The sequence below is a fragment of the Xiphias gladius genome, chromosome 4 (genome assembly GCF_016859285.1).
Source record: "Xiphias gladius isolate SHS-SW01 ecotype Sanya breed wild chromosome 4, ASM1685928v1, whole genome shotgun sequence".
NCBI classification, from domain to species: Eukaryota; Metazoa; Chordata; class Actinopteri; order Istiophoriformes; family Xiphiidae; genus Xiphias; species Xiphias gladius.
This window is the reverse complement of record NC_053403.1, coordinates 7,127,077-7,151,262: the sequence shown is the minus strand read 5'-3', so window position 1 is coordinate 7,151,262 and position 24,186 is coordinate 7,127,077. Positions and strand designations below refer to the sequence as shown.

Below are 24,186 nucleotides of genomic sequence, written 5' to 3'. Positions count from 1 at the left end.
CTATATTTATCAACTTACTTAGAGATATCCACAGACATAGAGGTCTGTGTATATTTTAATGTTTTGTGAGTGTTTTCATTTTTCATACATTGGTGTTTGCATCTTGAGCAATGTCATACAATTATTGTCTTTAAAACTTTGATCTATTTTTTTTATTCTTTTACCATGTCTGCTTCCTGGGGGGAAAAAAGCAATTGTTTGCTCATGTGATTCAAATTTTTTTTTGCTTTTTATTTCCTTTTTTATAAATATTTCTTAACGTCAGACATTGAATGCCTTGTTGGACATTTTTGGACTGTGTAAACATCAGGGACAGAGATGGAAATAAATTGCGGAATGACTGACAGTTCACACAGAGGTTTGACTGTTTCCTTTGCAAGGGTGTTCCATTTGACATGGTGTTTCTTTGTTGCTGTTGCTGCTGGAGGAAGCACTGTACATGATCACAGTGTGCAAATGAGTAAGAGCTACAGTTAAGTACTTGTGAAACCCAAAAGGTGGTCAATTCAAAACACGGATTATCTATGTGCGCGAACAGAATGAGTACATTTTGTTATATAACGTACAGTATTGTGCTGTATTTACACAGTGCACTTGCACATAAAAGATAGGCGAGAACGAGTGGGTGGAAAATTTACTTTCATTGACTCAGATGGGTAATGAAGTGAAATCTCTCATGATACCTAACCACAGTTCAACTTTCGCTGTAACCATGTGAAACATAATGCCTCACTAAGAAACATCAAAAGAGGAACTCACCTGTTGTTTAAATCCCTACCCACTTCCTGTACCCTGAGGGAGTTCATAATGTATTTGCAAACATCTCCTGTCAGAAAACTAGAGATCAGAAAAAATTTAGTCAGTCACATCATCCAGATATAGAGAGACGAAGGTCTATAGAAAACAGATGGGTTGTTGATCGTCTGGACCCGTGAAATACTGAGGGCAGCTGTAGCATCCAAATAAGGTTTATTTTAGAAAAATTGTTGACTAGGAAGATATACGGTAAACTGGATTTGGTTTAAATGTGAGCCTAATTTAATCCATATCATACAGTAATCTGTCCTTTATCCTCAGTGTCCAGTGCACTGTATGAAGCTCACAAGAAATGACACTCATATTAATTTTTTGGTATATTAATATTTTTACGGTAAATTAATTTGTAGTCTACAGCTTTATCATTTTTCTTTCTGCTTATAAATATTTCTAGTATTGTCCTTCCAATGCTAGTCTAACTAATAATCTCTCAGGCTCTCCCAGTGTTTACACTGTGCCAGTGCTGACATCTAGAGGATACATCGCCTTCCTACCTATATGCTCATGTTCCCGACTCTTGAGTCGATCACAATTATTTGGGAAATTAATCATGGGTGAGAGGAATAATCAAGTAATGAAATTGATTTAAATAGTACGGCTACTGTAAGAGACACGGGAACAGAGGCAGCTGATACAAACACCCCCCCCGTCTTTGGAAAGTGGTTGTGTCCAATTGTTTCTTACTGGGTAAGTGTGGCTTCTGTATTTATCGGCGCGTCGTGGTTGTACCTACAGGAATGATTTTTACTCACTTGCTGGCTGGTGGGAGATAATGTTTTAACAGTCATTAACAATATGACCCCAGATAATTATTCGCTGATTCGTTTCTCCAAGACAAAGGCAAAGGCGCTGAACACAAACACAAAAACCACACAATCAAGCTGGTAACGGCGAACTTACTTTCTTGCTAACTAGCTAGCTAGCTAATTATTCCACATCCACGGGAGGAGTTCACGCATAATGTGAGGTTCGCCCTCAGGTTTTGGTTGCTAGCTGTTTGTCGCTGGTTCTTTTTTTTTTTTTTTCATTGCGGAACAGTGGGCTGAGTTAACCGACCTCTCACCCAGTTAAACATTACCCTGTCCCTGAATGCAATCCTCTTCATCGACTGAAGAACCCCCCCCCAAAGCATTTCTCAGTTAGCTACACGAACATGTTGTCGATCACTGGCTCTATAGCATGAACAGCGATGTTTATCAAGTCTGTTTCAAACTGAACACCTTTTTTGACGACTGTGCGACTCTCATTCACCAAGTTTTAATTATCTGGGTGAAAAGTGACAAGTGACTTAACGGAGTTCAATTCGTTTGGTCTTAATGTAAACACAGAAATGTTTTTACCTGCCCTTATGTATGAAGCATGACTGTTGGTGCCACACACGCTGGTTTGACTATTTCTGAAACTGCTGATCTCCAGGGATTCTCACGCACGACAGTCATTAAAAGTTTACTCGAAAGGGTGCCAAAAAAAAAAAGAAAAGAAGCCATCCAGTGATTAGAAGTTCTATAGACGTAAAAGCCTTGTGGATATCAGAGGTCAAAGGAGAATGGCCAGACCGGTTGGAGCTCAAGTACGGTAACTCGGATAACCACTCTTTACACCTGCCGTGGGCAGAAAAGCATCTCAGGGTGAACAACGCGTCAAACCTTGAGGAGGAGGATGAGCTACAACGGCAGACCAACACGTCGAGTTCCACTCCTGTCAGCCAAGAACCGAAATCTGAGGCTGCGGTGGGCACAGGCTCCCCAAAGCTGGACAGTTGACGACTGGAAAAACGTAGCCTGGTCTGATGAATCTGGATTTCTGCTCAGGCGGCACATGGCAGGGGCAGAATTTGGTGTCAACAGCATGAATCCACGAACCCAACCTGCCTTGTGTTAACAGTTCAGACTGGTGGTTTTGGTGAAATGTTGTAGGGAAGGTTTTCACTGCACTTTTTGGGCTCTTTAATACCAACGACTCATCGTTTGATTGCTACAGTCTATGTGAGTACTGTTGCTGACCATGTGCATCCCTTTGTGGCCACAATTAACCATCTTCTAATGGCTACGTCCAGAAGGATAATGCACCATGTCACAAAGCAAAACTCGTCTCAAACTGGTTTCATGAACATGACAATGAGTTTAGTGAGCTTCAGTGGCCTCCCCAGTCACCAGATCTGAATCCAGTAGAACACCTCTGGGATGTGGCAGAACGGGAGATTGGCAGCATGAATGCGCAGCTGACAAATCAGCAGACATTATGTGATGCAGTCATGACAACATGGAGCAGAATCTCAAAGGAATGTTTCCGACATCTTGTGGAATCAAACCCACGAAGAACTGAGGCTGTTTTGAGAGCAATGGGAGGCCCTGTCCAGTATTAGAGTGATGTTCCCAATAAAGGGCTCAGCGAGTTTATAATGCTGGTGTACTTGGTTCCTGGTTGCATTTAGTGATGGAACTTTTAAACACAATACAGAAAACCCAGGTTTTCAGTTAACAGTGCAATGTCTCCCACTAAGTCAAGTGGCCAAGCTGTCATGTTGAATGAGTATAGTTTTGGTTCAGTTATGAATGTGTGAAAATATTGGTTGTTAAAAATTTTAATGCAGGTTTTGTGGCATGTGAGATGGCTTACTGAAATTCTATACATTATTTTTTTTTACTTTAATTTGCACAACAATAACTGTGCAGCATCAAAGAAATGTATAAATATTCCAATTAGAAGATTATTGAAGATTTCTGAAAATTCACACACAACAAAGTTTCTCAGTAACATTATATTGAGACTGCTCGGTATATGTTTTTAATGAATAAGCTGATATTCAGTAGCGCTTGCGAATGATATGATATTCATTTAATTCTTGATTGTCTTGACAGGTGCAGTGACATTAGAGCTGTACCAACAAGATTAAAATAAAGGCCCGAATAAAGGGAAAGGACATTCAGGCCATTACGGTGAGTCATTGTTCCCATGTTGAAGAACTGAAATGGCTTACTCACAGGTCCGGCTGAAAATTCTCCCCAGCGTTCGTTGTCTCTTTGATAAACTGGTGCAGGTAAAAGTAGAGGGACTTGCTCCTTTCAAACCAGTAGAACTAAGGTCCAGATTGGTCGACGACAGAGGGGTGATTTTCAAGGCCTCTGCCCTGTACAAAGCGGACGCGGCGGGCCAGGTGGACGTTTGTCGTGCACCTTCTCTGGGAGGAAGTTACACCGGGGTGGAGCCCATGGGTTTGTTTTGGGCCATGGCACCAGACACTCCGCACAGCAAATTCCTGAAGAAGAATGTGCTCAGCCCAACGCTGGTGGAGATAGCGGCACTGAGTGGGGAGACTGGTGAGCTGTTAATCTCCGAAACGAACGAGAGAGGATACATGACAGAGGGGATGAAGAGAATACCTGTGCAAGAGGGCAGAATAGTAGGAGTCCTCTTCATACCGCCAGGTTAGTTGTGTTTAACTTGAGGGAGAGTTGAGAAATATACATAAAGATTAGAACAGTGTTGGTATTTAACTCACTGTTCCTTTCCATTTTTTTTTTTTTTTTCTTCTTTAGGGAAGGGTCCATTCCCTGGAATTGTGGATTTGTACACTTTAGGTGGAGGTCTTACTGAACCCAGAGCCTGCCTCCTGGCGAGTAAAGGTTTTGTCGTTCTGGCACTGGCCTATTATGGCTACCGGAATTTACCGAAGAACCCTAAAAACCTGGATTTGGAGTACTTTGAAGAGGCCGTAACATACCTGAGGAGACGGCCAGAGGTTAGTGCTGAAGATTAAAACAGTAAAAAATAATCATACTCATAATCTCAGAATCTCCGCTTTATCCTCCTTGTGTGATATTTACTTTGCTGTTTTATCGTGAAAACAGTGTCCAATTAATTCATAACAAATAAAGTGAGAGTGCATCAGAGATATAGTGCATGCTAATATTTGTGCTTGCTGTGTCAATGCTGCCATCTACTGGCTTCTGATGACACAAGCCAATGGCTGTGACAGAGACTGACTAGTTTTTAGATGAAACCATTAATTGATTAATTGGGAAAGTAAATGGCAGATTAATAGATAATGAAAACAGTTGTTAGTCGCAACCCTCTTTTGTGTAAGCTCCGGTTTTTGGATAGAACTGAGGCATGGTTGTTATTTGTTGATCAAAAACATATTTCATCACATCTTATGAAATAGGACTAGATAGCAGGGGTCCACCCGCTCATTAACACAACACCTCTCTGTACAGGTCAAAGGTCCTGGGATCGGCATCATATCAATCTCTCATAGCGTAGCTTTGGCTTTGTCGATGTCATCTTTCTTCTCAGGGATCTCGGCAACCGTCTGTATCAATGGCTGCAGTGCGAACACTGTGATTCCTCTACACTACAAGGACATTGTGTTTCCTCCACTCCCACCTGTCATAAAGAAAGTTAAAATCACAGACTCTGGGCTTTTAGATGTACGCGATGCCTTAGCAGACCCTACGCTGGAAAAGAACAGAGCGTCTTTGATTCCAATTGAAGGTGCCAGATGCCAGTTCCTGTTTGCTGTTTCTGAAGATGACCACAACTGGAACAGCGCTTTATTCGCAGAACAGGCTGCTGCAACACTGAGAAGTCAAGGCAAAGAATCGTTTCGGGTGGTTACGTATCCTAAAGCTGGACACTTTCTGGAGGTCCCTCACATGCCTTATTGTCCGTCTGCCTTTCATGCAGCAGTGGGGAGAGCTGTGGTGTTTGGTGGGGAGCCAAAAGCCCACTCTGAGGCTCAGCTGGACCTGTGGGAAAGAGTCCAGGAGTTCTTCAAGAGCCACTTGGACAACAAGGGCACTTGTTAGCAAGCAGTATTGCATCAAGTGTGTCAAGCATCTCCGGAATGGCTGCCCCTAGCTATGCCTAGGCTTGTTTTGAATTTCTAATGAATTAATTTGTCAAAGGGGTATTAAATGATACTTCTTGAGCATTCCTGTTTTGAAACTTGTGATTTGTGTCTTTCCCAGACTTGAAACAAACAAATCACAGTGGGATGCCAGTTTTTGTTTTTTTGTTTTGTTTTTTCCATATGCTTCAATGTGGATGTGTGTCCACGGATTGCAAGGCCCAAACGTTAAAATGCCTTTTTCACAGCCGGTATTTAGACTTTTCCCTTTAAGCATTCCACTAAGGCATCCCACTGACACATCTGAACGGATTGCAGCCAAAAATCACCATTTTGCTTTTCCTACAATGACCTGACAAAATGTCTGCGGTGAAGGAGACCTATATACCCCAGGCTGTGAAATGCCTCAGAATATGAGTATCATATTGTGTGGTTGGATACTATCATTAATCATCAGAGATAACTTAAGATCTCTGCATATAACGCTCCTTGCCGCCGTGTCAAATGCAGTATTATCATACTGAATTCGCAGTGTTTGCCTTGCGGCCGGAAATAGGGTGGCTAATAATTCAATTTTATATTTTTCTGACTTTGATTGGTATCAGATCGTGATGATATTGTCATATTGTGTTGCTGTTTTACGAAATTAGAGTGAACAAATGAAAAAATTCCAAGAATAGTGGAATTAAAATCTCATAAAATGAGGGATCATGTCGTGTTCAGCATAACAGTGGAGCACAGTTCACCACACTGAACATTAATGTGATTTTTTTTAAACATTGAATCGTGATACATCGATATCGAAAAAATATTAAAATGATAAAAGTAGATTGGCTTTATCCACATTGCCTAGCTCTAAGTATGAAATGAAAACACTGCATTTTAACTTAAGAAGATACTTTATTTTGGTTAATATCGTTATATCACTGCTGTTCGAGGTTTGGAAATCTTACATATAAGAGAAACAACTAAGAGGATTGTAATAAAAAAAAACAAGAATGTGTTCTTACACCAAGCTGAGCGGCAATTGCATCATCTCGTCGTCTCAGCCCGTAATTGTAAAAACCCTCTCCTCCACCAAGTCTCCCAGGATCTACTCCATTAACGTGAATTATCGTTTGTGCAAAAAAAAAAAAAAACAACAACGATGGCATCTAGTGGCAGCTCGGCCCTGCTGCGACTGTCCCTGGCGTTCCTCACGCGCTGCGCTGCCCCGCGCGCCGCGGTGTGAAACGGGACCGGAGGAGAACGTCGGTGATGAAAGAGCGTGAAACCCGAGGCGGTCGTCTGGAGTGACAGTAACCCCACCATGGCGGCTTTAACCCCTTGTTAACGTTAAGCAAAAACAAAAAAAAAAACCCTTTACTTTGATGGTGTAAAGCTTCCCTCTTGGGGATTTCGTGACCAATATGTGACCCGCCCCAAAGAAGGGAGCCCGACGGTGAAGTCGGAGACGAAAGACGCTGACACCCCCCCCCAACCCCCCGCATCCGTCCTTTATGAACGCAGTCTCGCACAGACTCTGGCGTGGACGTCTTTGCGGGTCACGCCGGGGAGGAAAAAAAAAAAAAGAAGACTTCTGATTCGTTGATTCAATTGTCCACTTTGTCTAAAAAAAGATGTCACATGCGTCTCACTAAACCGAACAGGAGCGCTTAAAAATGGAAGCACAGGAAACGGGAGTTTGACGCTCGCGTTGCATGATCGTAAAAACAGATTTAAAGATTTTCAGTTTCAGCTTGTTTTCAGAGTGGAGGTTTATTTTATAACGTTCCCACAGATATTTAAAAAAAAAAAAACCCACCAAACAACAACTGTAATTAGTCTCTGAGCCCCGTCGTTCTTTCATTCTTACGCTCGCACCCATCGATCTTGTGGGTGAAACACTGGAGGGGGGGGGGGGGGGTCCACCTGGAGTGCACGACGGAGACTACAATGGACTCGGTGTTATGGACCGACACATAGGGGGTTGACCATAGGACGCGGTTTTGCATTATTGAGGTATGCCCTCGCCTATTTTGGGTGTTTTCAGCGAACCAGAGGGGAATGTCACAAGCTCCCGTGAGAGCGCAGGCTGAACGAGACAACAGCGGCGGAGTCTTGTGAAAGGAGACCACCAGGTAGACTCAAGTTGTACCTCATTTTAAACCCCCCCCCGAGAATTTAACCACCTTTCTCACCAACATAGTGATGTTTTTCACTTGCTTTAAAAATGTCTAACTTTTAGACTGATGTAAGGTCGTTCATTTAAAAAAAGAAAAGAAAAGAAAAACATACTTTCTCAAAGTATAGCAGATCGATCTCCTTATGGATGACGATGACGACCTACGTGAAGTTGGCCCTTATTCACCGTTACTGATCGGCGTGCGACCCGGGCTCCACACCGCTCGTCATTCATAAGATTCGGTGGAGTTTTTTTTTCCTCGTTGCTCCTGGGAAGAGGAGGGGCTCCCCTTCTTCCGCTCCCGCACCTCACGCTGTGAGACGCTCACTTGCGCGCTGCCCACGCCAGCCGGTCTAGCGATAAACGGCCCCAGACAGTGCGGCCGGCAGCGGGAGCCGGAGCCGGAGCCAGAGCCGGAGCCAGAGCCGGAGCCAGAGCCAGAGTCAGCCACGATACTGTTTTCTGGACGACGAGAGGCGATGGTCGCGTCTTCTCGCTGCCGCAGGCTTCGTTCCCGGAACGGACACTTCGCGAGCCGGTGCGGCTTCGGGTGCGCTGGGCGTCCGAGGGTAGCGTCCAGCCCACCTCTCGCTGCGCACGGATTTCCGTGGCTCTGAGTGATTTCCACCGTGCGGCCGCGTTGACAGATGATGGAGCCTCCAGCCCAGGCTGATCATTTTCCCTGTGCCGTTATGTATGAGTGTGACACCATGTTTTTTCCTAATTTACCAGACATATTTACTGACAAAACATCATCTCGTTGCAGGCAGCGGGGCGCATTGCCTACCCGTGCCCGTCTCACATCTCCATTGACATCCGCTCTGCAAATAATCTGTGATCTGTAGATTTTTTTTTTTCCTTCCGTTTTTTGCAAGGCATCATCACCATCATCATCATCATCCTCATCCTCATCACCCCCACAAGCAGTACATCAGTCCAGAGATGCCCCTTCGGTGTTGGCTGCTGACGTCCCGCCAGCCCTCTTAACAACCGTCGGGATCTCGGGGGGGGGGCTGAACCGACATGGATGGTGAGAGCCGGGCTGCGACGGTCGGCGACGGCGCAGCCAATTTCACAGCAGCCCACCTCTGGCTGGATGTCCTGAACGCTTCGAGCCCGCCGACCCGGTGGGGCGGCAGCCCGTCCGCCGAGGAGACCGGGCTGGACGAGCAGCAGCGCCTCGTCCGAGAGCAAGCCTACCGGGACTTCACCACCACCATCCAGGTTCTCATCCTCATAGGTTCGCTGCTCGGTAAGTCTGCTCCGCGCACACAAACACACAGTGCATGTTCCACACGCAGGCCCCAAATGCCACAAACCCCTGCGAACTCTGACGGCCAAAACATTTCCATTAATCTGCGTGAAAACATCGCGCATTCTTACGGGACTGCTTTATTGAAACGTTCACACTCCTCGTGATTCCACGAGCCCCAGCTGTTTGTTTCCCCAAGGTTACGAGGACATCCGCTGTGGCAGAATACTAAAAATATCCCAGGAAATTTGCGACAGCAAACAAGTCTTCCAGAAGTAACTAAGTCATCAATGCCCTAAAAGCCAAAGATGGGGTCTTTGTAATGGTCCTGGTTGATGCAAAATGTCAAACGATGGTCACTGCATATAAACACAGGATTGGATAGAACAATTTTTAGGCCATCTCTCTTTTCCTCTCAATAGCCAAATGCCCGTGGGCCTGTTTTTCTTACACACAAGAGACATAAGTAAATGGCTGTTTTGCATTTTCCACAAAGGCGGCAAAAGGAACCAGTGTCAGGGAACGAAAGGATCTGACGTTATAGGCTATTGATAAAAACACAAACAGCGCTATGTATTTTTGCCTCTGTTTTTCTGGCATTTTCTGTTCAAACCACTGGTGACTTGTAACTGCAGCCAACTACTGCCCAAAGCCTGCCCATTAGTGTTACTCAAGACTGTTGCAATGCCAACATACCGAACCCCTTAATCATTTAAACTGAAAAATATCGAGGTGTCATGTCTCCAAATGCTTTATAGGTCACCGTGTCACTGTTGTCAATGTCCAAGACTTTACATGACATTAGGAGGCAGGGTATTTCTCAGGATGGAACCGGACAGGTTATGCTTTGTTTTTTGTTTTTGTTTTTTTAGTTTTTTTTTTTACCTTGATGTGCCCACTGCAGCTGGAAATACTCCCTCTGATGATGCTTACATGATCCGGACTGTAACTGGACTCAACACTCAACTCCCTTCTGTCATTTTGAAATTATAGACAAGTCAAGACACCCACCGGTTCTTTGGTAACTTTAAAACTTTGCCGTTAACAGCCCCCCCCTTACTGTAGCCCTGCGGCTGTCCATAGGGATGCACTTTGGAGTAAAATAGGGAAGCCTTTATACTTAAGCTTGGGTGGCTTAGGATATTGGTGCACTCCACCATTCAAGGAAAAAGCATACATATATACTGCACACAAAGAGTCTTTAACTGCATCCTATGAGCTCGACATTATTTTAAAGTTACGCTTGGCTGGTAAAAGCATATTTCCGTGCCAGAGATTCTTGGCCGCTGAAGTCAGGCTAGTCAGTTTAGCACTACACTGGTCACAAGTTGGCCTGAACCAAGAACTGTATGATTACTTAACTGGAAGCCACGTCCAAGCGCTTGTCCTTCACTTCAGAAACGTGTGCCTGTGTGTTGTCTGTCTGTCTCTGTGCGATTTTGTGTACATAGTTCAGTTAATTTGAAGAATCTGTGCTGGCTCGGGGAAAAGTACTATTCCTGCTGGTGCCAGAAGAAGCACGGGCTGCTGCTGCTGCTGATGATGACGAGAGTGAGGAAGGAGCCGTGCGAACCGTGCATGGATCTCACATGGTCCCGGCTTTTTGACATCCTCTCCATCATACTGGCAGCCGGGAACATAATTCTCCTGCCTAATGAGCACAGTGTATGAATGTGTTATTTGTCATGAATGTGGCCGTAATATCCTGCCTCGTCGCTGCACAAAACACACTCGGCCACGACAAGTAGTGCTGTTTGACAAAGTATGGAGTCCGTGAGAGGCTGGACTTTGTGCCGCTTGCACAAAGAGTTCGCTACGATGAAATCCGGTGAAACCGTCACCAAAACTGGCAAAAAATGACTAATGCGCCGACTTAATACCAACTCTTGCTGTGCAGCGCAATGCGGCAGGGTCGGGGAAGCATGACAAAAATGCTTATTTTTTCGCTATACGTTGTGTATATGGCTCGGCAAACATCTAATACACCTATTTTCTCTTCAGATGACCCCATTTACAGGAACCCAAGAATGTAGAATAAATAAGAAATCCAGCACATTACGTTCCAAGAAGGCTGCTATCTTAAAGGCAGAGCTTTCTGCAGTGCGTAACTGGAACACCGGACAACAACAAGGGAAATGTAGTAAATGGGAGCACGTAAAAAACACAGGCATGATCCTTGAATGCTGAAGCAAAGGTTGCCCTCTGCCAATAAAATAATTGTGTCGACTGAAAAGATTGAACTTTAAATTTCCAGTGACACAGAGTGCACGACGGTTGCTTCTGGAATCGTCAGGCAATATTGTCGCCGAATAAATAAAAAATAAAATGCATCAGATAACTGAATCGGTGTTAGGATCCGTCACTATTATAACAACCATTGTAAAGCTGAATTGGAGACAGCAGTCGTTTCACTCCACCTATACAGCAAAAAGCAACAAAACAAAAAAAAAACAAAAAAAAAAAAGCAGTTTCATTAGCAGGCAACTCTCGACCTGACTATGAATAAATAAGTAACCCAGAGAGTAAAACAATGAATAATAAAAACTATGATGGTCTTTTGGGTTTAGATTTTCAAAAATGTGTGTTCCCAATTCTCAAGCCACTTTTTAGGATATCAAAAACATTTTCGTCCTATGTTAAAAGCCAGGATATATATATATTTTTTGATATGCAGACTGTACTTATTATCGGGGATGCACAAGAGATGTTGGTTCCATCATGTAGGCGCCTTTGTTGTCCTGATGGGGGTGTGATTGAATTGCTTTCCGTCTCCAAAAGGAAATCGTTGTGAGCCGCAGAAAAGTGCCAGCGGTTTTCTCTCGTGGATATATATGCGTCGTCAAAGGGTGCAAAGAGTCCAAATCTTTGATACGGTATACCTTCGGTGGATGCGGCCAGAGTTCACGTGCGTTAAACATCTCCACAGATCAAGCATGATGCCTGATGCTTGGACGTGGAAAAGGAGTTACAGGCTATAACTAAATGCTTTGTGTGCCTCTTCTTCACCGCCCTCCCTTGTCCTTGACACACAGAGAGATACGCAGAGGTGAAGAGAGGCTGTGACCCCATGTTGTTCAAACCACACACTCACATTAAAGGTCTCACTCTGGCAACAACCAGTGTATGTGGTTGGCAGGATTGTTAGTATTTGCACTTTGTACTGGTGTAATCCTCTTAATATACAGTTTTATGTAACTTTAAGATGGGAGAGTCTTGATATTCTATACTGTCTGACGGTATTATTCTTCACTGAAGCGTTGTGAGGTTTACGCTGAGTGAAATATTCGGACCCATGACTCCAGGTTTTTCTTTTCACCGGCTGCACTGTTAAATCAAATTGTTTGATAGAGGTTTTCCACAACTCAGCCCAATACTGCATATCTGGTGTCTTTGGAAACATCTGGATCTTCACTAGCTTTTTAAGTAAAGTTCTGTGGGCAGCACAAGTTTATAAAGGATTGGCCCATGGCAGGTCAGTGATCTTTATTAACTTAAGCCATCCAGGTCCTACTGTATGAAACACTAATGCTCATATAGGTTGCTTTGTACTTGTATTTTGTCTTTCAGGTATGAGGACATGTTGCTAATTGTGTCATTTGAATAATTATAGATTGAAATCAGTCTCTAATTTCCCCCCTTGTCCTCCTCCCTCAGGTTAGGGTAAAAAACACACATTTACTCTTACCTGTACTTCAAACTCTACCCATAAACAGAGACAACGCACAGAAGTACTGGGCAAACGGACGAGCTGTTTGTCAAGATTTGTCAAGAAATCGTTCCAGCGCTTGACGCCCCTTAAGCCGCAAGTTGTCCTTTTCACTTTTCTGTTTGTGCAGAGATAAAACAAACAAAATGCAACTGGTTAATTAAAACGCTTAAGAGGTGGTTGATAGGGGGGGTTTTGAACTGTTTCCCCTGCCTGTAGCAGTCTAGATCTTTTCATCTAATTCTCGGAAAGAAAGCAAATGAGCTTATTTCCAAAAATGTTGAACTATTCTTTTAAGTTTATAACATCCCGACTAATAAGCAGAGCCTATTATCTGTTTTGTCTGGTAAAGTACAGATCAAAGTTTGACTGTAAATCTGATTAATGTGCCACAGTGTGCATAGCACTCGCTAATATTGCCAACAACTGTAATCAGGTCTGTGAGGAATTACGTGAATTATGTGGCTATCTGGCTCTCTATTCCTCCGTGGGTTACCATTGATAAAGAAGTCCATCACCGAAGCTAAAATAATTATACCACCACAGGGATGCAACTGGGAAGGTGTTAAACGTGTTAATGATGTTTCACACTTGAAATTTTAACAGCACATGCTACTATATTTAGACGCCTGGATGAGTCTTGTTCCTGGAGGCCCTCACCGATAACAGCAGCTTATTAACACCAGTCCGGAGAGGACACAACTTACTCTCATGTGCAAGAAGCAGACAAATTAAGGCTTTTTATTTTTTTTTTTTTAAGTCTTGTGGGTTGTTTTTTTTTCATGTTGCTACCTACATTTGCACTGCCATTTGATAAAGGGAAAAAGCAATCATGTTTAGTGTTTGCTCTTTCTCCCCATTGGCTACCGTGAGCATGGTTGCCAAGGTGTTCCTCAAGTGCCAGGTGAGTATTTCAGGCACAAAGGGACAAAGTGATTTTACAGACTATAAAAAAAGTAGAGGTCCAAATGTTGTCTGCATGAAGACACTTAAAAGGACACATGTTTTATTAGTTAGTCACAGTTATGCCTTTGTTTGTGAAAACACTTTGTCTTAAAAACTGCTGCACAAATACCTTTATTTTTATAGATATTCTTAAAAACCATTTACATTCTTAGTTATGTAATGTTTGCCTAGACTTGGGGCTTTTATCACAATTACATGTAGGATTATCAACCAATATTGCTTATATAGGATAGGATAAAATGTCTCACAACTGAATACCTTACTTGTTAAGTGGTACCTGAAAGACATTAACAAACTCCCTTTTTCATCCTGCTTCTTTTTTAGGTGGAGATTCTATAAAATGTGTTTAACAGAACATGTTTTTTTTCTAATATTAAATTTTGTTTTGAAAAATTCGCTTTTAGACTGTCCACGGAGGAAAAACGGCAACACTGGTTGCTTGTTCAAATGCCTAAAATTGGTTTTAGTTCAGCTCCAACACAGACCTGCAGTTAACATTGGCTTTTTAGCCATGGCAGAGAAGCGTGGCTCTAGGGATGCCAATGGTGGCCGGTCGGTTGGTCCGCCACTTTGATCCAGACTGAGCTATCTCAACAACTTTCGGTTGGATTGACATGAAATTTTTTACACATTTTTTATAAACATTTTTACATCACCACGAACACCATCTTCGGGTCAAAATTTCATTTTGGTTTTTCTGACCAAATACCTGCAAAAAATATTGACATTCCCATCAACAATAGCTGCACTTTGTGTTTAGCAAATGTTAACATGCTAACATGCTAAACTAAGATGGTGAACATGGTGGACTTTGTACCTGCTTAGCGTCTGCATGTTAGTATTATCATTGTGACCATGTTGGCATGTTGTTGTTGGCATTTTAGCTCCACTGTGCCTGAGGACAGACTCACACAGCCGCTACCATGGCTTTAGACTATTTTCCTATCCTTAACTAAGTACTTTAGTTGACTTACTCTAAGCAAACCTACATAAGCATACCCTTTTTTCTTTCTTTCTTCCTGCAAGTATTGTCAAAATGTTGTCACAGATTGTAATCTAGGGTTTTGCAGCATAGTCCAATATTAATGTTTGTGTCGGACAATAGGGTTGAAATGACTGATGTTTACATTCTCCTGACAAGGATCCAGTGACCATGCAAATTAGGACTTTCGTTGCGCAGAAGCCAAGACGGAAGTGGCATCGCTTTGTTGTAGTGCTGGAAAACCTCTAGGAGGGATACTAGGGTAGATGCATAGGCATAAAAAGCCTGTTTGACACAGGAGACTGCTCTCTGCATTTGTTTTCTATCAACAGCCTAATTCTAGTTTCTTTTAACTACAACTGTGGTCTTTCCCCAACCATAACCAAGTAGTTTTTGTGCTTGAGCCTGTTCAAAACTAAACAATGGTGGAGATTTCTACAAAAGCAGTCACATGAATCATTGCAGTAACAGTTAAAAGGGAGACCAGGTTAGAAAACAGTAATATGAATATAATACTTTTTTTTCTTATTATTACAGACTGAAAAGGCGTTGGCTTGTCAACAGCCTTAATCAACAGCCCCAATAAACAGAAGTTACAACGTCTGTACATGTAGGAATCTAAATACATATTTGCCACAAAAATCCCCTTTTATGTGATGCTGTGTGGTAAACAATGTGTATTTGTGCTAATTTCATTAACCCATGTGAGTCAGCTCCACAGAAAGCAGAGGCTGTTCGTACATCATCATTAATTACCTTTACATTAGGGTTTCCCAAACATACTCTGTGGTGTTCTGTCAGTATTACCAAAATCCTGCACTGGTAGAAGCTAGCAGGAAAAGCAATACCCTTGTCTCCTTAAGAGCAGCTTCTTCCAGCTCCATCTAAAACCTCTCAGATTTCAACAGCATAATACATGATAATTGATTGTTATATCTAACCTTGCCCAAAGTTTCTTTCAGGACCATTGCATGTTTTTCTTGCACACCAATAAATGGCGAGTGGTGTTTTTCTCAGACTGACTGTGCCCTGTTTTGGAACATTGACAGACATAAGAACCTCAGGAAAAAAATAAAACAGTGTTCCTCAGCAGAGAACATCTTGCTCTGTGTCGCACAATGAGAGCACAGCTAACACTCTGTGGGTAATTACATTTGGAGAGGCTGGTATCACACATGTCTCTGTGTGACCTGACATCAGTCAGCGCACCACAGGGAGTACAAACTTCACCTTTTTAAACCTAATTAACAATCATTACTGTCTCGTCGCTCCAAATTATGGAGGGACTCTAACATGAAAATGGCACAGTTCCCTTGCTTGCACTTGATCGTATGCTGTCTCACTCGGTTCGGGTTTAATTGATTTCCCCTCCCTGCAAAGAGCTCCTTGCGATTTCTATCTTCAGTAGCTTATAGTTAAGGCTACACCTTAACTATAAGCTTTAACTGTACACCTGCTTATTCATGCAGTTGTCCAATCAGCCAGTCACGTCAACATGGACCCGTATCTCAAAGGAATGTTTTGAACATCTTGTGGAATCCAGGCCACGAAGAATTGAGGCTGTTTTGAGAGCAAAGGGAGGCCCTACCCAGTATTAGTATGGTGTTCCTAATGAAGTGCTGGGTGAGTGTACGTTGATCACTTGTATGCAACTATGCAGCACATAATCAAATATTTCTTACCACTGTTTTTAAATTGTGTCAGATCGACCTTCTCAAAACTACCATTTTAAACACAACGATCCTTATCTGTAATTTTAAAACATATCACATGGGATCTGTTATAGCAGAGTGGAAGGTTTTCCCATGAAGAGATTCCTGAATGAGTGCTATACCCTGCAATCAGGTCTTTGCAAGTGGCAGGAGTACATGTTGTCCCTCATGTACGATTCTCAGTTCTTTTACCAAACAATACCTGGATATTTTAAAGGAGCAAATCTGTTCGAAGTGGCTGTGATCTGGATTTTATATTACCATGGGTCTGAAACTTGTAGCATTTCCTCCTGTAAGCAGACACTGATCACCACAGTTCACAGTATAAATGAAGTCTTTATGCATATAGACAAAAATGATTGTCTGCACGTGTGAACGATCATTTCCAGGTGTGATTTCCCCCTGAATTTTTATATTATTGACTACAAAGTATTGTGTCTGAATATTAAGCCACACTGAGCATGAATTACCTGGGTTGTCTTGCCTCGCTATGTTTCACAAAAAGCAGTTTTTTAAACTACATATTATGTAGTTAAAGCTTTACTTCTCACTCCTTGGTCCATGCAATCATTTCATTCCTTAATTTATTCAATCGCAGTCTCTGTGCTGGATGGAAGTCAGGAAAACGTGGTGGCTAAATCATCTATCCATTTGTGCTAACTCGTTGATTAGACAGTCGGTCAGCCTTCTTTCGTAACAATTGGCACGACCCAACTGCTGATATTGGAGTGCCTGGAGGATACCTAAACAAATATGAGCGGAGGATACAGCTAAATCTGGGGGCTCAACCTCTATAAAAAATTTTGTAGTATTTTACTAGTGTTCAGAGAGGTTACCCCCAACTTTGAAGGATTTCCTCATTTAGTTACATTCGGTTGGACAAGTCACAACGATGACAGTAGAATTCAGGTGGCAAAAATAACGGCATCAATATTTCTGAAAGTGTAATTTTTTGTCCTTTTACAAGAATCAAAGCCTCAAAATAAACCAAGGGCAAACAGCAGTCTGGACCGTGCTGCCAAGAAATCTTTTTGGGTACATGCCATCCTACCAGGTTATTAACAGTCTGTCCAATAAAAAAAAAAAAAAGCCTTTTAGTTTATGTTGGATGTCATAAGAAAACAGGTCATAAAAACCTAAAATAAAAAAAAAATAAAACTACCCACATACACACACAAAGACGCAACCAGCTAAACTTTTCATCTATGACGTTTTGAAATCAGAACAAACTGTTTGTCTGATCTTATTCTAAAGCTCTTCACCTTTCTCCACACAGGAAATGCCACAGTGTTGTGGTGCACGTGCTGCACAAACGTCTTCAAATCCGTCACCAATCGCTTCATCAAGAACCTGGCGTGCTCGGGTATCTGTGCCGGCCTGGTGTGCGTTCCCTTCGACATGGCACTCGGAGCCAGCCCTCGCTGCTGCTGGTGGCTTCACACTCTGCTGCTCTGCAAGGTCATCAAGTTCCTCCATAAACTCTTCTGCTCCGTGACTGTACTCAGTTTCAGTGCCATCGCACTCGACAGGTCAGTTCAAAAAACAATGTTTGACATAAAATCCCTTTTTTAATTTAGACACATAGCTAAAGTAGGCAGAGATAATAAAATTTTTGGTCCTAGATAATTGCGGGTCTTACTTGAAATTAAAATCCAAGCATCTTACAGAAAAAAGGTAAAACCCAAAGGAGCACTCTGTCCCAGAGTAGGATGAGTGATGTTTTGTTTATTTGCTCACTTCAGCTCTGCCACCGACTTTGAAATATGTTTTTCAAAAGGCTAGTGGGCACATCCCACTCACTTCACAGGATTTGGAAGTGCCACTTGAGAGAAGTGGATGATTTAAACTGATTTGCTCATCAGTTTATCAACACATTGCGTGGCTGAGTCAGCTGAAGCAATCCTCCTGAAACTGGACGCTCGGGAGCACAAATATCTGGGCAGCACAAGTGGAGCAACATCAAACAGGGACCAAACTCTGGAAGAGTTTATGTCTTTTCCAGTCTCCACCCACACCCTGTGGTGTGGATAAGAGGGGGTAAGGGATTTCGACTGATGGAGCATGTGTATGCCATGCCGAGAGGCCGTGTCCCAGACCTCCCTGCAGTGCTAAAAGCTGCCAACAAAAGCAGCCTGAGATGGCTTCTGCTGCCCACATAAAGCTTCACGCTTTTAAAAGCAATGCTGATCATGCCCTTACTTATTTGGAAGCAAGTTTTACCTCACCTAAACATTTTTCATTGTGTTTGTAGCTCTCTCAGCCAATTTAAACCTTTCTTTAGCAGTATTTTTGTAATACTACCAATAATGAAATCAGTAATTCTCCAAGTACTGTTGCTATTTCTATTGCCCCACCTACCTGGGCTACATGGTCTAAATGTTCAAAGTCTGGAGAAACCCTTTTCGTTTCTTATTATAATATTTCCCTAAAATCAGTGACATTTCTGAATGTTTAGTGTAAAACATTTCTGAATCTGTCTTATAAATCACTACATGTGTTGTCATTAAATGTAAACTTGTCACAAAACCCACCCTCACTGCTATCTGTTGTTAGTTGCCCTGCCTGCTACTACTTCTGCTACAGGCATCGCCATGTCAATCCAGCTGTCAGTCTATATGATTCAGTATTCCTCAACAAAAGTACAAAATGTAAAAATATTAGCCACTTTTAGCTACTAGTAACGAAGAAAGTAACACTAAAGAGAACAGAATCACTTAACATTGTTGTAGAGACGTGGTCACACCAGAAATGGGAACAGCGAAATTCATCCCTTGTGCAGGTTAGTTGGTGAACGACTATAGCTGGCGAGCAAACGGCTAAACCGTTAGCCAGCCAGTAACGTGCTACTCCAGTCACAGTAGCTCTGGTAGCTTCTTCATTTTTCTGTATGTTTAGCCCTTTGCAATTTGTTCTTAGCATTTTCATCATATCAATCAATAAATGCTCTCAAAAAACAAACACACAAAAAGGAATAAAACGCCCCCAAAACTCCAAACTTTCTGTCAGCTAACAAGCCCGTTAGCTCAGTTGCTAGAGGGACATAATTTTCCACGGCCTGTCTCATAACTCTATGCAAACTATTCCTCTTTAGTCTAGCAGTTTATACTGACTAGTGACAAACAGCTAATATAGACTATAGCTTATACTGATTAAGGACATTTTTATTTTCAGTAATTAGAAATAAAGCAGCTTGCTGTAAACCAGTAAAAAAATTTTTACATTTTGGGAAAAATGTTTATTTGCTTTCTTGCCGAGAGTTAGATGAGAAGACACCACTCTCAAATCGCAAAATATGAAGCTAACGTCAGCAGCTGGCTAACTTAGCTTGGTACAAAGACTAGCCTGGCTCCTTCCAACCATAACAAAATCTATCTACTAGCACCTGTAAAGCTTATTAATAAACATGCTGCATCTTGTTTGTTTAATTTATACAAAAAAAAAAAAAAAAAAGTTGCCAGGCTACTAGCAGCTACTGGTCCTGACACACAAGTAGACAACAGCAACAATTTGTCGTTTTTAAAATTTGTTTTTTCCCGATTTAACAAACAAGAAAAAAATGGTTAATAATGAGATGTAGAGGTGCTAGTAGGTAGATTTTGTTACTTGTGGAAACAGCCCGGCTAGCTTGTTTCTCCAGTTTCCAGTTTTTGCGCTAAGCTAAGCTAACTGGCTGTTAACGGTAGCGTCGTAGTGTACAGACAGGAGAGTGGTATCAAACCTCTCATCTTACTCTTGGCAAGAAAGCGAATAAGCATATTTCCCAAAATGTTGAACTCTTAATATTTAATTTGTGACGTATGTATGAAAACCATGCTGTTTCCTCAAAATGTACCAGACAATAGATATAACAGTGCAAATAATTAATATCGGGTGACAGAAGTATATAGAGGAAAAGCTCCACAAAAGATGACTGACATTTCTACACCATTAAACCTCATTCTGTAAAATTCAAAAATCATGCAGGACTTCATCAAATCAGCATAACCATATTGAGTACAGTATAAAAAATTTAGGTGTGGGTCTCATGGGCTTTTACGGTGACTGCAGTCAGATCCTGTATCGTTGCAGCCTCGCCTCAGCCTTGGTTTCACTGCAACAAAGATTATATCACCTCCATATCAACTAATACAAGCAGAATGCTATCAAACCAATGAATTATTAATTCTCAGGGAGGGAAATCGAGGCTGTGGATATACAAGCAGGCTGAGCCTGCAGCACAGTTATATACACTCGCATGTGCTGCTGAAGAGACAGTCCATGGAAATAAGCAAGTCCTTTATGCGATGTGTTTTGCTTATGTTTAAGGGACAACAATAGGATGAGCAACAATCTACATACTATTATTATCTGTAATGGAGATATGAGGAGATCTAGTTATAATGCTGTTGTGAGTGTGCATTAAAAACACACCCAAATGATTTCAACTTCTGAATAAGGTAATACACCGCAGATAAAGGGAGAGAAAATCCTTTCATCCCATTCCAGTTAAATTATTGGAGCATTAAATATGCCAACCTTTTCTTTTCCCTCCTATTTTTTTTAACAAGTAACAGTATGTTGCAGTAACAATGTAATGTTGGAAGAGGCTGCAGGATTAATTTGGTGTCTACAGATTACATTCAAAAACAACTACGCCTCTTTCGATTTTTGTCAGTATTGCAGCTAATATAAAAAAAACAACAACAAAAAAACACTCGAAGCTCTACTTCAGTGAGACAGGGTCACAGTTTCAATTTTAATTCACTTACTTGATTAACTATGCAGCCACAAAATATAGTGGACATGTATTTTCAGAGCAAGATATAGTTAATGATGTGGGTATTTTAAGTACATTCATTTTTATTTTCCACTTTGTTTATTTGTATTTTAATGTAGGTTGTTCTAAGAGAGATTTTCATAAGCCGTATCAGCACAACTGCTTTGAGGCAATGCTCTGGTCAGACAATGGGCCTTTTTCACAGCAGACATTTTGACTTGTCATAGAAAGAAAAGCACAGGTGTTGCTAATAACATTAACTTTAGCGCTGTTCTATCCAAGTGTCCCAGTAAGACACTGCAGTGTGACGGTGAGTCAGCATGCACAATAAAGCTAAACTAAATTCAGACAAAACATACATTTTATTATATATACCTGTGCCTTTTGTATTGCAATATATCAAAATGTCTTTTTTAAATGGCCTATATGCAAGTCTTTATGCTGAAATAAATTTTCTTTTTGTCTGTAGATACTACTCTGTGCTGTACCCATTAGAGAGGAAGATCTCAGATGCGAGATCCAGAGATCTGGTCATTTATATCTGGGTCCATGCTGTGGTGGTGAGCCTCCCCGTGTTTGCTGTGACCAATGTGACGGATGTGTACGTCACCTCCTCCTGCTCAGACGACCACGCCCGCTCCCTGGGCCACATGGTGTATGTGTTGATCTACAACGTCACCACAGTGATCCTCCCTCTCGCCCTGGTCTTCCTCTTCATGCTGCTGATCCGAAGAGCACTCAGCGCCAGCCAGAAGAAGAAGGTGATCATTGCGGCCCTGCGGACTCCACAGAACAGCATCTCCATCCCGTATGTGTCCCAGCGAGAGGCCGAGCTACACGCCACTCTACTGGCTGTGGTGCTGGCTTTCTCTGCCTGCAGCGCCCCCTATGGGGCCTTGGTGGTTTATCGCACCATTTTGGCAGACACCAAGGAGCTGCCCATCTCACTGTATCTCACAGCCCTCTGGCTCCCAAAGTTGTCTCTGCTCACCAACCCACTCTTGTTTCTGACTGTTAACCGCACAGCCCGTCACAGCTGGTTGGAACTGCTGGCCAGAATTCACAGACGTTACAGCCGCCGTAACGTGGTCAGCACCGGGGGTCTGGCCTCTTTAGGACCAGAGGGGGTGATCGGGGAGCCAGTGGGACTGGAGACAGCCGGCCGCACTGGGAGCCAACTTCTGGAGATGTTCAACATTGGCCAGCAGCAGATCTTCAGACCCTCTGAGGAAGAGGAGGAAGAGGAGGATGTGGAGAATGAGATCCCTTCTCAAGGATCTGGAACCTGCTCTGGGCAAAAAGAGGACCTCAAAGGTGGGTCGAGACTAGGGAGCCTCAGAGGGGAGGTGATCACCAAAAAGGACCCTCTGCAGGGCACAGGAGGAGGGCTGGTCATCACCAAAGAAGGCCCTCCTGCAATCACAGCATCCCGGGGATCTCCAGTCCACACAGGCGCTTACACCTCTTCATCACAGGTGGCGCCAGCTACGCCTACAGACGCTGAGGACTCTACACAGTTTGGTTTTGGACCATTTGAGCTACCGCCTCAGTGGTTACCTGAGACCAGGAACAGCAAGAAGAGGCTGCTGCCTCCACTGGGTAACACACCTGAGGAGCTGATCCAGACCAAACTACCCAGGCCACGGCCTGAACGGAGAATCAGCAGAAACAATAAGGTCAGCACCATTTCCACTGTGGACCAATGAAGTATTCCTGCTGGCCTCTGATCGGCACTGGACACAACTCGTTACAGGTTCGGCCTCTTGGGTTGACCAGGCCTTGGCAGGATACTGATGTGCCAGGCTGCTCGGTGAGATGCTTGGTTTCTTTTGGGTAATTTAAACCTTTTGAATTTTTTTTCTGATTTTGTCAGATGCAGTAGTAGCCATCGTACAAGTCCAGGTTTTTCACTTTACTGCACAAAAGCTAGACGCCTGAGGCACTGCAGTTCACCAATTTGATATCAAATATTTACATACTGTGAGAAATATGCCCACTTAGTCCAACTTAACTACCACTTGAACAGATCTAATTCAATAATTAAGGACTTCGACAGTGACTACACAATTAAGAGGACAGATACCCTTTTTGAACCGCCCTTTTTCGATTAGAGATGACATCAGTAGTTAAATGAATACAGTGTGGAAATCCAATTATCCCGAGAGATCCACTGATACTGGATATATTTCCATAGCAAATAATCAAGTGAGAATATTGAACCTCCCTAACAAAAACGTTCTGTAAAATGGTTATGCTGTGATAGCACTCTGTAAGTGAACACTTCATAGTGTCCATGCTTGACAAGTTTTATGTTAATATTGGGGATTAACTTGCCCTTTGCTGGCCCTTTTTTGCCTCAAGTCCCACTTTTGGAATATTCACATTTCTTCTAATGTAGTAGATGTTGTTGTCGTTTGTATTTTAAATGTAAGTGGATTTAATAAGATGAAAAATGCAGATGTACAGGATGCAAATACATGTTATAAAAATGTGACATTTTCAGAGTATTAACCGTGTGTTTAGATTTGTTTTCTGGAACCCAAAGTGCAACAAACAGACAGAAAAAAGATTATCACTAGTATGTTTTTATTTTTTTTTAAAAAGGAAAAAAAAGAAAAGATAGTCATCGAGGTCAGCGATCTTTTTTGTTGCCCTTTGATCGATTTTATTGACTCCTCCCAGGTTTCCTGATAACCAATTGCTCGTTCAATTTGCAGACTAAATCAAATGAGAGCAGGTATTCAAACACCCACTTTATATCTTCAGAAGCTCTGTGAAATGATTCTCAGTTTCACATTTCTCTGACTCTGACACTGTCGGCTCTGTCCTCTTTGTGATGCATAATTCAACAGTAGCTGCCTCAACCTGAAGCTTTGGCTGAGGTAAACAGAGCTGGGCAGCACTTCAAATATTTGTTAAGCCGTAACTCCCTTTGGGGCTACCCACAATCCCTTGCTATGTCCACAAAGAACCTGAATCTATG

The 24,186-nt window shown here is 42.5% G+C and overlaps 3 protein-coding genes across 5 annotated transcripts in view; 2 read left to right on the top strand and 1 right to left on the bottom strand.

Moving 5' to 3' along the window:
- susd6 (sushi domain containing 6) overlaps positions 1–1,868 on the bottom strand; it is a 37,906-nt gene extending 36,038 nt beyond the window's left edge. The window contains exon 1 of the mRNA XM_040124872.1: positions 1,717–1,868. The gene's annotated coding sequence lies outside the window, so the exon portion shown is untranslated. The remainder of the gene's footprint in view (positions 1–1,716) is intronic.
- Positions 1,422–6,607, top strand: acot20 (acyl-CoA thioesterase 20). Of its 2 annotated transcripts, none has more exons than XM_040124870.1 (4): positions 1,422–1,503; positions 3,678–4,244; positions 4,356–4,558; positions 5,034–6,607. In XM_040124870.1, exons 2-4 carry the CDS (start codon positions 3,788–3,790, stop codon positions 5,622–5,624), a joined length of 1,251 nt encoding a protein of 416 aa, XP_039980804.1. In that variant the 5' UTR covers positions 1,422–1,503; positions 3,678–3,787; the 3' UTR covers positions 5,625–6,607. The 2 variants fall into 2 exon arrangements, with proteins under 2 accessions (XP_039980804.1, XP_039980803.1); XM_040124869.1 differs by lacking the exon at positions 1,422–1,503 and adding an exon at positions 1,520–1,700.
- Positions 6,608–7,274: 667 nt separating this feature from the next.
- Positions 7,275–23,754, top strand: gpr176 (G protein-coupled receptor 176). 2 transcript variants are annotated; one of them, XM_040124495.1, is made up of 4 exons: positions 7,275–7,785; positions 8,705–9,081; positions 17,724–17,976; positions 21,673–23,754. In XM_040124495.1, exons 2-4 carry the CDS (start codon positions 8,853–8,855, stop codon positions 22,907–22,909), a joined length of 1,719 nt encoding a protein of 572 aa, XP_039980429.1. In that variant the 5' UTR covers positions 7,275–7,785; positions 8,705–8,852; the 3' UTR covers positions 22,910–23,754. The 2 variants fall into 2 exon arrangements, with proteins under 2 accessions (XP_039980429.1, XP_039980430.1); XM_040124496.1 differs by lacking the exon at positions 7,275–7,785 and adding an exon at positions 8,441–8,523.
- Positions 23,755–24,186: the final 432 nt, after the last annotated feature.

Coding starts and splice junctions, on each gene's coding strand:
- acot20 (XM_040124870.1), top strand. CDS start 3,788: ATGGCTTACTCACAGGTCCGGCTGAAAATTCTCCCCAGCGTTCGTTGT. Junction 4,245..4,355: donor AGTCCTCTTCATACCGCCAG/GTTAGTTGTGTT, acceptor TTTCTTCTTTAG/GGAAGGGTCCATTCCCTGGA. Junction 4,559..5,033: donor ACCTGAGGAGACGGCCAGAG/GTTAGTGCTGAA, acceptor CTCTCTGTACAG/GTCAAAGGTCCTGGGATCGG.
- gpr176 (XM_040124495.1), top strand. CDS start 8,853: ATGGATGGTGAGAGCCGGGCTGCGACGGTCGGCGACGGCGCAGCCAAT. Junction 9,082..17,723: donor CCTCATAGGTTCGCTGCTCG/GTAAGTCTGCTC, acceptor TTCTCCACACAG/GAAATGCCACAGTGTTGTGG. Junction 17,977..21,672: donor AGTGCCATCGCACTCGACAG/GTCAGTTCAAAA, acceptor TTTTGTCTGTAG/ATACTACTCTGTGCTGTACC.